The 16,500-nt window shown below is 40.3% G+C and overlaps 1 protein-coding gene across 1 annotated transcript in view; it reads left to right on the top strand.

The window, feature by feature from the left end:
* The window catches only part of PRKAR1B (protein kinase cAMP-dependent type I regulatory subunit beta), a 125,473-nt gene that overhangs the window by 53,207 nt on the left and 55,766 nt on the right, over positions 1 to 16,500 (top strand). The window contains exons 5-6 of the mRNA XM_034783739.1: positions 12,452 to 12,513; positions 13,298 to 13,344. Of these exons, the coding sequence (XP_034639630.1) occupies positions 12,452 to 12,513; positions 13,298 to 13,344 (109 nt within the window). The remainder of the gene's footprint in view (positions 1 to 12,451; positions 12,514 to 13,297; positions 13,345 to 16,500) is intronic.

The following is a 16,500-nucleotide window of genomic DNA, read 5'->3' on the forward strand; positions in this document are numbered from 1 at the left end:
AATATAAAATCAAGTGCTTGCTGATGTGTGGTTTTGTGACAGTTATGGAAGGATCCTCAAATTAGTGGATAAATTAGACTCATCTAATTTTAAAGAAAAAAACTGACACTTTTTATAGATAACCTGTATCAGAATATTTTATAATCATTTCACTGATCCAAATATAAATTATAATTGAATCTTAGGTACTAATACATCTTTTTATTGTGCTTAGCTGTTTGGTATCTCCAAGAGTGGTAGAACACAACAGAATGGAAAGACAAAATCTGGGAGATGGTTGCAGCCATATGTAACATGCCTGTCAGGAAAGGGAGAGGCATGTCAAACATTAGTTGATCAGTTGCAACATACGTTTCTCTGACATTCATGATGCTTGCCACAGAAATCTGTACTACTCTCCAATCTCTGGATGACAGTAACTGCAATTTGATGGAGGATTGTTTTATGGGACAGAGGCTATCTCTTCCTCTATGTCTTTACAGAATCAAGCACACTGGTGGCAAACAATAGATAATACAATTAGTTGATGATAATCATGGGAATTTTCTGGCACACAAAACTACTTTGCAGAAAGCTAAAAACAAGAAATGAGAGCAAATTCAATTTAAACTCAATCTAGCCAATTCTTCCTATAATAACCTAATTTTTATAGTAACGATGCCTCAGACAAGAGCTATCTGGCACAGAAAGGAAAAAGTTAAAAAATATTCCCTGGTTCTTCTTATTTTCTATCTTTTTCTATACTATCACTGCTGCCTGTCAGAATCATCAATCTCTGGTGGCTTGTTCAAACCGTCCTCCTGATTATGGGAGTTACATTCAAGCAATCAGGAGATGGAAGCAATACCATGTGATTCATCTGAATGATCACAGTTAACAAACATAACTCAAATTTTGAATACCGCATATTGAATGTTTGTGACAAATCCACAGAGTAAAAAAAAAATTGTAAACAATGTTTCCGAGTGAGTATAAATAGATCTGTACCAATTGCAGTTTGTTCACCCACATACCATGAGTAGAAAAACAGGTTAAAGTCTTAGAGTGAATTCTCTATCAATTGTTTATTCATCTTTAATATTCATAGAAATATCCGGCTGGCAAACAAAAATCATTTATTTTCTATGTAATTTGTCTGTCTCATTAAACAATTTCATCTAAACTTTCACCTCAAATGTTAATAAAGTGCTAACTGAAAACATTAGCAGGGGTTGAGGGGGATCTACTTATATGTACTAAGAAAAAAAAACAGGAGTACTTGTGGCACCTTACAGACTAACAAATTTATTAGAGCATAAGCTTTCGTGGGCTACAGCCCACTTCTTCGGATGCATAGAATGGAACATATATTGAGGAGACATATTTACACATACAGAGAGCATAAAAAGGTGGGAGTTGTCTTACCAACTCTGAGAGGCCAATTAAGTAAGAGAAAAAAACTTTTAAAGTGATAATCAAGATAGCCCTGTACAGATAGTTTGATAAGAAGTGTGAGAATACTTACATGGGGAGATAGATTCAATGTTTGTAATGGCTCAGCCATTCCCAGTCTCTATTCAAGCCTAAGTTGATTGTATCTAGTTTGCATATCAATTCAAGCTCAGCAGTTTCTCGTTGGAGTCTGTTTTTGAAGCTTTTCTGTTGCAAAATTGCCACCTGTAGGTCTGTCATTGAGTGACCAGACAGGTTAAAGTGTTCTCCTACTGGTTTTTGAATGTTATGATTCCTGATGTCAGATTTGTGTCCATTAATTCTTTCGCATAGAGACTGTCCGGTTTGGCCAATGTACATGGCAGAGGGGCATTGCTGGCACATGATAGCATATATCACATTGGTAGATGTGCAGGTGAACGAGCCCCTGATGGTATGGCTGATGTGATTAGATCCTATGATGATGTCACTTGAATAGATATGTGGCCAGAATTGGCATCAGGCTTTGTTGCAAGGATAGGTTCCTGGGTCAGTGTTTTTGTTCAGTGGTGTGTGGTTGCTGGTGAGTATTTGCTTCAGGTTGGGGGGTTGTCTGTAAGCGAGGACAGGTCTGTCTCTCAAGATCTGTGAGAATGAGGGATCATCTTTCAGGATAGGTTGTAGATCTGGAGAGGTTTTAGTTGGGGGCTGAAGGTGACAGCTAGTGGTGTTATTTTCTTTGTTGGGCCTGTCTTGTAGGAGGTGACTTCTGGGTACTTGTCTGGCTCTGTCAATCTGTTTTTTCATTTCAGCAGGTGGGTATTGTAGTTTTAAGAATGCTTGATAGAGATCTTGTAGGTGCTTGTCGCTGTCTGAGGGATTGGAGCAAATGCGGTTGTATCTTAGAGCTTGGCTGTAGACAATGGATCGTGTGGTGTGTCCTGGATGGAAGCTGGAGGCATGTAGGTAAGTATAGCGGTCAGTAGGTTTCCGGTATAGGGTGGTATTTATGTGACCATCGCTTATTAGCACAGTAGTGTCCAGGAAATGGATCGATTGTGTGGATTGGTCTAGGCTGAGGTTGATGGTGGGATGGAAATTATTGAAATCATGGTGGAATTCCTCAAGGATGTGCAGGTGACCCATTCTTTTCCATGGGTCCAGATGATGAAGATGTCATCAATGTAGCGCAAGTAGAGTAGGGGCGTTAGGAGACGAGAGCTAAGGAAGCGTTGTTCTAAGTCAGCCATAAAAATGTTGGCATACTGTGGGGCCATGCGGGTACCCATAGCAGTGCCGCTGACTTGAAGGTATATATTGTCCCCAAATGTGAAATAGTTGTGGGTGAGGACAAAGTCATAAAGTTCAGCCACCAGGTTAGCTGTGACATTATCGGGGATACTGTTCCTGATAGCTTGTAGTCCATCTTTTTGTGGAATATTGGTGTAGAGGGCTTCTACATCCATAGTGGCCAGGATAGTGTTTTCTGGAAGATCACCGATGGATTGTAGTTTCCTCAGGAAGTCAGTGGTGTCTCGAAGATAGCTGGGAGTGCTGGTAGCATAGGGCCTGAGGAGAAAGTCCACATAGCCAGACAATCCTGATGTTAGGGCGCCAGTGCCTGAGATGATGGGGCGTCCAGGATATCCAGGTTTATGGTCTTGGGTAGCAAATAGAATACCCCTGGTCGGGGTTCTAGGCATGTGTCTGTACAGATTTGTTCCTGTGCTTTGTCAGGGAGTTTTTTTAGCAGATGGTGTAGTTTCTTTAGGTAATCCTCAGTGGGATCAGAGGATAATGGCCTGTAGAATGTGGTGTTAGAGAGCTGTCTAGCAGCCTCTTGGTCATATTCCAATTTATTCATGATGACGACAGCACCTCCTTTGTCAGCCTTTTTGATTATGGTGTCAGAGTTGTTCCTGAGGCTGTAGATGGTGTTGTGTTCAGCATGGGTGAGGTTATGGGGCAAATGATGTTGCTTTTCCACAATTTCAGCCTCTGCACGTTGACGGAAGCAATCTATATTGAAGTCCAGTCTGTTGTTTCAACCATCCGGAGGAGTCCATGCAGAATCCTTTTTTTTGTAGTGCTGGTATGGAGGATTCCGTGGGTTAGTATGCTGTTCAGAGGTATGTTGGAAATATTCTTTGAGTTGGAGACGTCGAAAGTAGGATTCTAGGTCACCACAGAACTGTATCATGTTCATGGGTCTGGAGGGACAAAAGGAGAGGCCCCGAGATAGGACAGACGCTTCTGCTGGGCTAAGAGTATAGCTGGAAAGATTAACAATATTGTTGGGTGGGTTAAGGGAACTACTGTTGTGGCTGCTTGTGGCATGTAGCAGTTTAGATAGTTTAGTGTCCTTTTCCTTTGTAGAGAGGCAAAGTTGGTGTTGTAAATGGCTTGTCTAGTTTTTGTAAAGTCTATCCATGAGGAAGTTTGTATGGAAGGTTGTTTTTTTATGAGCGTATCCAGTTTTGAGATCTCAGTCTTAATCTTTCCCTGTTTGCTGTATAGGATGCTGATCAGGAGGTTTCACAGTTTCTTTGGGTATGTCTACACCCAGCCGCTAGTTTGGCGGCTGGCAATCGAAGTTCTGGGTTCGACTTATCGCGTCTTGTCTGGACGCGATAAGTCGAACCCGGAAGTGCTCGCCGTCGACTGCGGTACTCCAGCTACACGAGAGGAGTACCGCGGAGTCGACGGGGGAGCCTGCCTGCCGCGTGTGGACCGAGGTAAGATCGAACTAAGGTACTTCGAACTTCAGCTACGTTATTCACGTAGCTGAAGTTGCGTACCTTAGTTCGATTTGGGGGGTGAGTGTAGACCAAGCCTTAGAGTATGTGTGACACAGTCTCTCAGCATAGTCTGTGTGATATGTAGATTGTAATGGATTTTTTACCTTTAGTCCTTTTGGTATGATGTCCATCTGTTTGCATTTGGAAAGGAAGATGATGTCTGTCTGTATCTGCATGAGTTTTTTTATGAAGTTGGTGGATTTCCACTCCATACAGCTAAATGCAGTGCCTTGCATAATGACAGGTTTCAGAGTAGCAGCCGTGTTAGTCTGTATCCGCATATCCTGAACAATAAGTACAAAGCTAATGCACATAGTACAGTATTTGTTTGTGTGTAAATTGTAATTTATTTAAATAGTTATTTAAAATAATGTGCAAGGTTCCTATTACTTTCTTAACATGTAGGATATTTAGCCCATGCAACTGGCTAGTAGTGCATTTTGTACTTAATATTAAATTGAAAAATTTTGGGAATATTTGAAATCCCAACATACTCTAAAATATTTTCAAAGAATTCCAAGCACAGTAACAAAATGAAACTGGCAAATCGCAAATGACCATCTTCAGATATGTCACTTATAAAGAGTGTTAGCCTACCATCTGAGTATTGAACTATATCTGATTGGCTGAGGGGTGAAAACATTATATAGTAACTCTTCATACTTAGTTGGAATAGTCCAGAAGAGGGAGCTTGGAATTAAAGAGTAAGTATGCTTAAAAGTACATGAAGAATAAGATGCTTAAATATGGTAACTTTTTATGGTTGCCATTTACCGTTGGTGGAACCTTGTTTTATATTAAATAAATATAAAAAAGATTTGCTTTTAGGATGCTATAATGTTTTTATATTGCTGTTCCATCATAGTTTTAAAGCAATTTTCTATTAGAGATTCATTCTAAATATTTTGCTTTTATTATACTAGCAAGCATCGTTTCTAAGCGTGTTTGATAAAGAAACAAGGAAAGTAGTAAACGCATGATGATGGTTAGATCATAAAAAAACAAATCCCATATACTCATATACAGCGCATAGGACTATATTTATCTTTGGTTGACTCAAATCTATTGACCTCATTCTAGTTACACTAGAGATGAATTTGGCCTACTTTGCCTAAACTATATGATTTTTCATTCCGATAACATGTCCCCGGGATACTTATAGAATGCCGATGCATACCAACATTGGCTTTGACTTTGTTACAATGTCCTTCTGTGCATCTAATAAAAATGTATTTGGAGCCTTCTCTAAATAAAAGATCCAGTACTGTATGCCTGCAGCCAAAATGAAGCTGTAGTGCATTCTTACAGTATATAACCTCCATCTCTAGAGTGTGGTCACTCTTTATCTGACCTATCAGTTCTCATCCTCAAAGGAAACCTGCACAACACTTTGGAAAGATGAGCCTGGGAATTTAAATTCATAACTCTACTAGACACTAAAAATCATGGTCTTAATAAAGACACTGGATTTATGGCTTATTACAACAGTCTGTAAACTAACCCTCCCTTTTTGTCCTATGACTATATGGATGTTAACTAGCTAGTTAGGGTTGCCAACTCTCCAGGATTGTCCTGGAGAGTTGGAATTAAAGATTAATCTTGAATTAAAGATTATGTCAAATGATGAAACCTCCAGGAATGTGTCCAACCAAAATTGGCAACCCCAGGGCCACTTCACCTTAAATGATCCCTTAGAATACGTGCTAACTACTTATCTTAAACGATCTGTTGCATCTTGTATTTACTTGTGACAACTCTTAGGGTACGTCTATACTTACCTCCGGGTTCGGCGGTAAGCAATCGATCTTCTGGGATCGATTTATCGCATCTTGTCAAGACACAATAAATTGATCCCGAAGTGCTCGCCATCGACACCGGTACTCCTGCTCCGCGAGAGGAGTACGCAGAGTTGATGGGGGAGCCTGCCTGCCACGTGTGGACCCGCGGTAAGTACCTTGTAGTTCGAACTAAGATACTTCGACTTCAACTACGTTATTCACGTAGCTGAAATTGCGTATCTTAGTTCGAACTGGGGGGTTAGTGTGGACCACCCCTTTGTACTTTTCCAGACCTGAAGAAGAGCTCTGTGTAGCTCAAAAGCTTATCTCTCTCACCAACAGAAATTGTGCCAATAAACGGTTTTACCTCACCCACCTTGTCTCTTTAATATCCTGAAACCGACATAGCTGCAGCACTGAACAGATCATAAAATATTAGGGTTGGAAGAGACCTCGGGAGGTCATCTAGTCCAACCCCCTGCTCAAAGCAGGACCGACACCAACTAAATCATCACAACAGATCAGCACAACACTGAAGCCTGAACAGATCAGCACAAGACTAAAATAAATGGCAGAAACTGGTGAATGCCTGTAAAATCTGAGGGTGCAAGAAGATAAACAAGAATAATTAAAGAATAGAACGAAGCCTTATATTTAGGTGGTTTGCTGCACAGGGCAGGAACCTTCACATTTTATTTGCTTGTAAAACACTGTCCAAGTCTGCACTGTATGAACATTAATGAGATGAGCTCAGAACTCTGTCTTACAAATGAAAAAATAAAATAAGACAAAAAACCTACTATAGTACTTGGATATAACAGAATAGGACTAAACAAAGAATTTGAAATGCAGGGTTCCCATGGAACATGTTTGCTCAACTCTTAGTACACCTCTACTTCGATATAACGCTGTCCTCGGGAGCCAAAAAAATCTTACCGTGTTATAGGTGAAACTGTGTTATATCAAACTTGCTTTGATCCACCGGAGTGCGTAGCCCCACCCCTCCGGAACACTGCTTTACCACGTTATATCCAAATTTGTGTTATATCGGGTCGCGTTATATCGGGGTAGAGGTGTACATGAAAACAAGGAGGCTCAACACAACTGGGTAAGAAGTGATACTGGTTTTTACAAGTATTATGCTGAGCGAGTGTTGCAGAGTTTTTATGGAACTATGCCAGATCAGCTTAATATTTTTTCAAACCTACCCTCAACCATATTGATTTTTTGGTAACGTGATAAAGGAAGAGAAAGTATGTATAGCACACTGAATGTTTTCTGTTTGCCTGCACAATGAAATAATTCTGATTGAAGTCTGACAATACCTGAAGGTATAATAAGGGTTTTCCATTTGTGTCATGGATTCTCTACCATGTATACATTTGTTCTATCTCCATCTTCCTTTTGTGTGATCTACTCACCATAGTAAGGGCTGAAAACAAATCTGATTTTGAAACTGATAAATTTTGTTCCATAGTTTCCTTGTATAGCCATTGCCATGTCTGATTTTGAAATCCTGTTCTCTCACTTGGCTTTAACAAGCTTGTTCTCAATTGTCTATTGCCAGAATTGCGTTACCTACAGTAGACATTGCTTTTTTTCCCCTTTCTCACTTTCTCTGTTGATTCAAAATAACCTCATTGCAACAGCAAATGAGATTATTTATTTTTACCATTTTTTTTTCATTATATAGAAAATCTCTTAGGCCTTCCTGCCTATTGCCTTTCACCTTGTGTTGTGCGTTACACCTGGGCCGGCGGATGGGAAAGACTACCAAATCAAAATGGTGTAGTGTGTTATACCCACCTGGCATTCGCTGGGCCAAATTCTCTGCGGGTGTAAACGGGTGCAGCTCCAAAGACTTCAGTGGAATTTTGCTCAGTACAGCAGCAGTGAAATTGACCCACCTTGTACAGGTGTAAATACTTATATAAGGTGGAAGCCAACAGAGTAATCAGGCCCTTTGGTCTCAGATCTGACTTCAGTTGTTTGCAATCCTCTTGTATGCTTTATGGAAATCCTCGACATGTTAACACTTGCCGTGAGTCTTTGATATTTGCAACCCTTAAAAAAAATCCTTTAAATTTTGATATTCTGAGACAAGACAGATGGCATTTTTTGATGGAATAGATAGAGATTTCAGGTCTAAACATATTCCTCAGTTTCACCTTGTTGGACTAGTTAATAATCAAGTTTTATATTATGTGCAGCTCAGAATCTTTGCTTGTAATTTCATTTACTGTTTTAGATTATATTATCACAAAGTTACTAAAAATTAAATCTGCATAACCCTCTGTGGAGTTTATCATTGATGACTGAGTCCTGCCAGTCTTTCCCTGAAGCGCCAATGGGAGCCTCAAGTACATAGAGTCCCATCTGCATCAGTGGTTCCATGCCAAAAACTGCCCCCAAAGCCTTTTGATTGGAGCACTGGTTTTGGCTCCAATTGCCATAGCAACGAGAACTCACCTTTTCGAGAGGTAGCCAGTAGAGACTGTGGAAGATCAACTGAATAGACCTAAAGTTTTTCCCCCTGGGGACAGGGGAGTAAAAGGCTGAGGAGAAGCAGTATTGACATTAGAGTTGAGTGAACTAAGAAGCTTTGAGGGAAATATTGTGTAGGGAGCTGAGGCAGCAGTGGTGGAGGAACCCTTCAGGTGTAGGTGCCTGGACGCAGAGGCACTGGGCATCCCTCTTCCCTCCCCCCATCTTAGGGGTTGTCCATAAATAACATAACACATTTTCTGGAGATTTTCAAGACCCACCGGCCCCTTGTAACTCTTTGTAACACTGAAACAAACATGCAAAATTAAGGACCCACCTACCTTCTAATGTGTTATGTGATTTATGGACAGCCTTATAACTCCAACCACCAATATCAGCAATTGAAAAACCCAAACATAACACGGCTGCTACTCTGAAACCCTACATCCTGATTCCATCACCTAAATAACACATTACAAAGGATACATTTAAAAACAAGTAATACCCCGTGTTAGCAATTCTCCCACACCACACACTGATACACAAAGGCATTGAGTAAAAATCTACCCCATGCACATTAACCATCTACTTCAGCATTCTGTACCATTCAAAAGCTTGGTTGGAGTCAGCATTTGGTGGAGAGGTGGTGAGTGGAGTCATGTGTGCTGTAGAAGCAGTAGATAGGGAAAGACTGTAATATGGAGAAGATGAAATCATGGTTCAGGAGTAGGTTTCAAAGTTTGGGTGAAGATTTAGCAAGTGATTTCCTAGCTTTTTATATCATTGTGTTACTGTGCTGCAGTGTATGCACTTAAACAACCACAGACTGTTTTTTTAATAAAAAATTTTGTTTGGAGGAATTTATGTGTGTATGTTTAAATATATATAAATAATAGCAACTTGGAAACAAAAATTCATATCCCCTCCACACATCTGTTACAATTCTACTACACAGGCAGGGCTGTTTATAACACTTCTATGTTTATGCCTTTCGTGGACAAAGGACTGTTGTGAACCATTCTAAAAATAACATGTACATTTTGTAGCAAAAAGAAGAAGGTCAAAATCTGGGCCTTGACCATATTATCTCTTTAGTGAGTGCCACTAGTTTTCCTAGTCCATCTATTTTTTAAAACTGGCTTTGTTTCCTACACATCACTCCTACTCAGGTTTTCTAGCATGAAATTGTATATTGAACATGAAAATATATATTGATAGAAAATTAGTGTTGTATTTTCAGATGCCAGCTTGAACAGATCATGACCAAACTTTTTAACTTAAAAAAATAATTGGCATGCTCTCTCAGGGAAACTTTTCTTTTTATTTTAGTCTATTTTGTATGTTGTAAATCAAAATCAATAAATTATATCTATCGTTTCAACATCAATTCCATAGTAGCCTAAATTAAATCAAAGGTCAGTTTTGGTGCAATGAAGGTATGAGTTTGGTAGGTTATTAGGCCAAGATTTTCAGAAGGGCTTTGTGAGGTATTGTGTACCTCAATTTTGGGGGTCCCAACTTGAGACGTGTTAAAGGAGACTGATTTTCAGAGGGTGGATGTTCAGCATTTTCTGAAAATCAGGTCCATTTAATGTGTCTTAAATTGGGGATCCAAAAATTGAAACACTTAAAATCATAGTCATTTTTGAAAATGTCAGCCTTTCCATATACCTTAGGAACAACAGTTCCATGATGGACCAGAAATATAAATAACTATTTTCAGTGACGTTCACATAATGGTTGATCACTTAAATTTGTCCATCAGTTATACCCACATATTGCTATCTGGAAATGCAAATCAATATCAACATTGGTTTTGTTGACTTTCTCGCTTGCTTGCTTGCTAACATTTACCCCACAATTATGTGTGTTTATAAAGTTTCTGTTAAAAAATCAAAGATTTGCTTTAGTAAAGAGAAGATCATGTTAAAATACACAATGTATTCCTGTATATTTAAGCAGGGCAGTATTAGTTTAGTAATGCTAAACAGTTATTTCTGAAAATCTAATTCATTACTTCTTTGACAATCTTTGTAGCAGTAGTTTTTAACCTAGGAGTTCGAAAACATTTTTGATAAAAGAAAGAGATGTTCAGAAATCTGATAAACCATTTTGGAGAAGGTTGCAGTGCTATACATAATTTATCAGCCACTATTTGTATAGTCAGTTGTTAAGATATAAATAAAACACAACCTTCAAACAAGAGATTAAAAAGCTGACATAGTGCGTGGTTATTTCTCTGTATTTAGTCCAAAAATGGTTTCCAAATCTGTTCAGTCACATTTTCTTTTTGATTATTTGTGTCCACATTCTGATTTCTCCATTTAGTGGCATAATCTTTCAGGGCCTGATCTTCTGAAGCACAAAGTGCCTTCAATTCTAGTGAGAGCTCTCCACATCTTGCAGAAGTGGGCTCTTAGATCTCTGCCTGGGCACACAGGAGGGGGTAACCCAGGGAGCCAGTTGACGCTCCGTGATCCCAACCTGGCCCCAGCATAAGACAGAGCTACTGAGAGTACACCACCTGTGGGCACATTGGGGAGCTCCGAGAGAGGCACAGTCCCTGCCAGTTCTCCCCTAGGTGTGGTGCAGTTCTGCATTGCCCCCTACACAGGACTGCATGCTAATCACACCATCTAGCTAGCAGTGGAAATGTACTGACTGCTCAGGAGGAAAGATATGCCCTGCTTGAGTAATGAGTGAACATTTCCTATAACTGCATCTGAGTGGACTGTGGAACTGTTGGACAGGAAATAAGCTCATAATGGGATTTTACAATGTGCATTTCCCATATAAGGGATTGAAATCTACCACAGGTTTGTTGCCGACTTCCTGGCTATTTTGATGAACCTTTTAAATTTCTTCATTGTTTTCACTTATTTGTGATTGAGAGGAATTTGCTCCATTTTATGGGCTAGACAGAGAGTGTATGTCACACTCCGTGGGAGGGGCAGTAAGTTGATGCACCACTCCAGGAGAAGCCAGTCACAATTCCTCCCCTATGCTGGTGGTGGGAAGTGGTTTCCTTCAGCCCTTTACACTGATGAATTGGTGGGGGGGAATAGTGCAAGCTCTACCCAGTCCTTGCTCCCCATCCTCCACCTGTGTGGGGAGGGGAAGCAGTGGTTCCGTGGAGCCTGCTCTCTCTCCAACATGGGCAGGCAGCCTAAAGTGATTGTGGAGGGGGGGTTATGTCCCTTACTGCCCAGCCTGGACTTGTAAGGGCAAGTGACAAGCGTGCCTTATATGTTTAAAATCATGGTGCTGTGTAGAGTTCGGGAAAGATGAATTAGTGCAGTGCTCTTGTATTGCTTGAGTGTTTCCATAGCATTGGCCGAATTTTCGTCACACTAGTAACTCTGCTAAAGTCACTGAGCGTAACTAAAGTCAGAATTTGGCTTCATATATTTACCTCTGCACTGGAAGTATAATCCCTTGCCAGCTCTTATGCTGTCTTAATTTAGTCCTTTATATTTCCGAATGCATCCTGCTTTGTTCAATGGGCTTTGCTGGTAAAAATGGAGCCTCATTTTCAAAAGGTGCTGTGGTTCTATTTCGGGCTTCCAACAGCTTCCATTGTGACACACACTGGGCTGTTTTGAAAATCTGACCACTTTACGGTGCCTAAAAGGGAACTGAGGTCTTTTGAAAATTCTTAGAGAATAAAAAGCATGAGCTGACTAGTTTGTAGAATGCTTTAATTTAAGAATGGGTCTGTACACATAAATTTTGGAAGTTCTTTCAAAATAGCATGGGTGGGTTGAGTCACTGTCTGACTTAGTTTTAAACTATGGCTTCCACAGAACTAGCTTTTCTGGTGTTTTGCCAGCTGGGGACTCCATGTGCTGCTGCAATTAACCTTTTTCTTTTTTTTTTGCAAAATCTGTTAATGAAGGATTAACAAAGCAGAGTGACTTCAGTACTAGTGACTCAATAAGGAACAAGTTTGACTCAACAATGGATGTTTATTTTCTTTTATAGTGACATATTTGATGCCATGTTCCCCGTTATGCACATTGCCGGAGAAACAGTCATACAGCAGGGTAAATTTCCATACTTTTATCCTTATAAATTTGCTCAGATTGTGTAATTTATGCCACTCTTTCTGATGTTCAGAAAATTATAGGGCCAGAGATGTTACCATCTTTGCTCACAGGCAGCAGTATCTTATACCAGAAGTATCTAAGTATTTATTTATATTGTTAGCTCTTTGGAGCACGGGAATGTCTTATTCTGCAGAATCCGGCACCTAGCATAATGGTGTCCTGGTCCATGACTAAGGCTCTTAGGTGCTACCACAATCTAAATAAATAAAGATTATTCTAATAAAAAAGTATACACATTGATTTAAATGGGGGCTACTCACGGAGTAAAGTACTACTCAGCATGAATAAAGGGGGTGGACTCTGGCACAGGGTAATAAAAGGTGGAAAATATTTTCAATGGTCGTTGAGAGTGCTCAGCACCTCACTATATTGTGTCCATAGTTACCAGACTTGGCAACTTACTTGCAAGCTTAGAGCAAGTCAAGCAGGACTTTAGTATCCTGAGGGTATTCAAAGTTTCTAATGTGTTTGCCTTCGTTTTAAATAAATCAAAATGGATAAACTGATACAACTGAGAAAAAAATATAAATAATCACTCTTGATATTTCTGTTCATGAGCGAAACGAGGCATGGATGTTAAGGACATGATTTTCTCTTTAAATAATCAGCTCTGCAAACCTGTGCAAATATGTGTAGAATCAAATATGGGGATTGGAAATTATTTGTATAACCATCCACCAGACATTATGAAAACAATCATCATTTATATTTTTGCTTCCAGGTGACGAAGGAGACAACTTCTATGTAATTGATCAAGGAGAAGTGGATGTAAGTTTTAATTAACTTCCGATTTGGAGTTGCTTCCCCTTCTTATTTATTTTAATCAGACTGTTGCAATAGGATGCTCATTCTAAGTTTACATGGTAAAATTTCATGCTCATGATACTTGCTCATGCTCATGAAAGGGATCTGGGGGTCATAGTGGATCACAAGCTAAATATGAGTCAACAGTGTAACGCTGTTACAAAAAAAGCAAACATCATTCTGGGATGTATTAGCATTGTAAGCAAGACACAAGAAGTAATTCTTCCGCTCTACTCCGGGCTGATTAGGCCTCAACTGGAGTATTGTGTCCAGTTCTGGGTGCCACATTTCAGGAAAGATGTGGACAAACTGGCGAATGTCCAGAGAAAAGCAACAAAAATGACTAACGGTCTAGAAAACATGACCTATGAGGGAAGATTGAAAAAATTGGGTTTGTTTAGTCTGGAGAAGAGAAGACTGAGGGGGGACATGATAACAGTTTTCAAGTACATAAAAGGTTATTACAAGGAGGAGGGAGAAAAATTGTTTTTCTTAACCTCTGAGGATAGGACAAGAAGCAATGGGCTTAAATTGCAGCAAGGAGAGTTTAGGTTGGACATCAGGAAAAACTTCCTAACTGTCAGAGTGGTTAAGCACTGGAATAAATTGCCTAGGGAGGTGGTGGAATCTCCATCATTGGGGATTTTTAAAAGCAGGTTGGACAAACACCTGTCACGGATGGTCTAGATAATACTTAGTCCTGCCTTGAGTGCAGGGGACTGGACTAGATGACCTCTTGAAGTCCCTTCCAGTTCTATGATTCTACTTGCCTAGGGCCTGATCCAGCAATGTTCTGTGACTCTACACTCCTGTTGAATTGAGGGAGCTCAGCATTTCACAGGATCGGTCACCTTGTTAGATTTTGTTGCATTAGGTCTTTTATGTATATTATAAGTGGTATATTTTACAGCCACATTTATTTGTCCATTCAAAGCAGTATAATATGGTATCATAATCAAGCAAATTACTTTATCTTTAGAACCCTAACCACACCTGTAAGTGTGCTGCCTTCAGTGGAGCAGGCCACCATGACGGAATGCACCTGAGGGGCCATATGAAACATAAAGAAAATATTTTCTTTAATCACTTATCTGAGCTCATGTGCATTTCTTTTCAAATCAAGGGAGAGCCCCAGGCTGCTAGTTTCAATTTTGAAACCTTAATTTGCTTTTTAAACTAGATCTGAATAACCAAGCAATGCATTGTATTGATAAAGCAAGGATTCCTAAAAAGTATAAATTGAGTTCTTAAATCACAAAATGCCCATCAGAGTTTGCAATGGTTTTGTCAGGAAGTGTTTGAAAGGAAGCTACCCTCTGAATCTGGTTTCCAGTTCTAATCTGTACATGTCTGATCAACTTCACCTTAAGGAGTGGTATGAAATCAACCCCCTTTGTAGCTTTCATTTGGTACAGTCTTCTCATCTCATTGAATTCTCTGGAAGCCACGTCTTACATATCAACAGTTGTTAGATAGGACAGGCTGGCTCATTAGCAGTGTTGCTATGCAGACTCCCAGATGAATTCTGTTTGGATTATTTAAAGAAGGCAGTGATTTATTTTGAATCCAGCCAGCAGGCATACAGTTATTTTAGTGAAAGTTTTTTTTTTTTTTTAGAGGTTTGTTTGTGTCAGGGGACCATCTAATTGGTATTGTTGGGAATCGAGAAACCTCACACTCTGCCTCTGGAAGTTACTCCTCAGGAAATCCGTGTGACTCATTGTTCCTATCAAGCGGGGTAGCGTGCCTCAATAGCAAACATTGCCACATCGGCAGTGCCAGAAAATAACAAGTGCAGTATTTATAGTGTGTGGTAAAAATTACTTTTTAAAAATTCATTTAGGGCCTGATCCAAAACTCACTGACTTCATGATGATATGCAGAAAATAGACAGATATTGGAATCTTACCGTAGTCCTCCTTAAAAGTACCGTGCCCGCCTTTGGAAGTTTTAGGGAATAGTTAGCTGCATTTTCTGTCACTGAAGATGGTGTCTTAGTCCCCGTCCTCCCACTACATCCCGTGATCCCCCACCTTAGCAGCTCTTTTACACAACATTAAGCAAATTCTTACTGAGAGAATGACATCTTTTCATACATAATCCTGACTATAGGTAGTCCAAGGAGGGACCTAAATGCAAAGATTGTTTTGACTGAATATTGAGTACATGAAGGCCTGATTTAAAGTAACCTCCATGTGCAGGTACCAGATGATTTTATGGGCAGTTACAGCTTCTGGGGAGGTGTACAATTTTCAAAAGCAATTTAGTGGCTTAGGAGCTGTGAGGGGGTGTTCTCCTCACACCACCCCTGAAGGGGGATACGGTGGCTCAGAAGGGGCTAATTAACCCATAGGCTGCATCTGGAGAGAGACTTAAGCTTGAGGACAAGGGAAGTGTGAAGACCCATAGTAGGAAAAGGACAGGAAAAAAGGGACTATGCAGCCACCGTGTATGGGGGCCTTCTTTGCAGAGGGCAGATATACTCTCCTGAGCTGTCAAGTATCAGGGGGTAGCCGTGTTAGTCTGTATCTACAAAAACAACAAAGAGTCTGGTGGCACCTTAAAGACTAACAGATTTATTTGGGCATAAGCTTTCGTGAGTAAAAACCTCACTTCTTCGGATGCATCCGAAGAAGTGAGGTTTTTACTCACGAAAGCTTATGCCCAAATAAATCTGTTAGTCTTTAAGGTGCCACCAGACTCTTTGTTGTTTTTCTCCTGAGCTGGTCCCCAGATTTAAACACGCCCCCTGAAGGGGACCGACAGGCAACAGAGAGGAATCCAAACCAGAGGTGCTGGAACTAGGGGTACTGGGGGTACTGCTGCACCCCATGGCTTGAAGTGGTTTCCATCATATACAGAGTTTATGGTTTGGTTCAGTGGCTCTCAGCACCCCCACTATGCAAATTGTTCCAGCACCCCTGATCCGAGCCCTACTTTCGCAGGCCCTGGAGAACCAGTGAAGATAATGGGAGGCGCAGATAACCTACAGGGTTATTTGATGAAGTTAGCTGAACAGCAGCAATATTTACTTAAAATTCTCCAGGAAGCGAGCAGGGGCCAAAGGGGCAGAGAATGGAAAAGAGGTTCCGGGCCAGGAGGTCAGAAGCCCGGCCACGG

Source organism: Trachemys scripta, chromosome 10, assembly GCF_013100865.1.
Source record: "Trachemys scripta elegans isolate TJP31775 chromosome 10, CAS_Tse_1.0, whole genome shotgun sequence".
Classification (NCBI taxonomy): Eukaryota; Metazoa; Chordata; order Testudines; family Emydidae; genus Trachemys; species Trachemys scripta.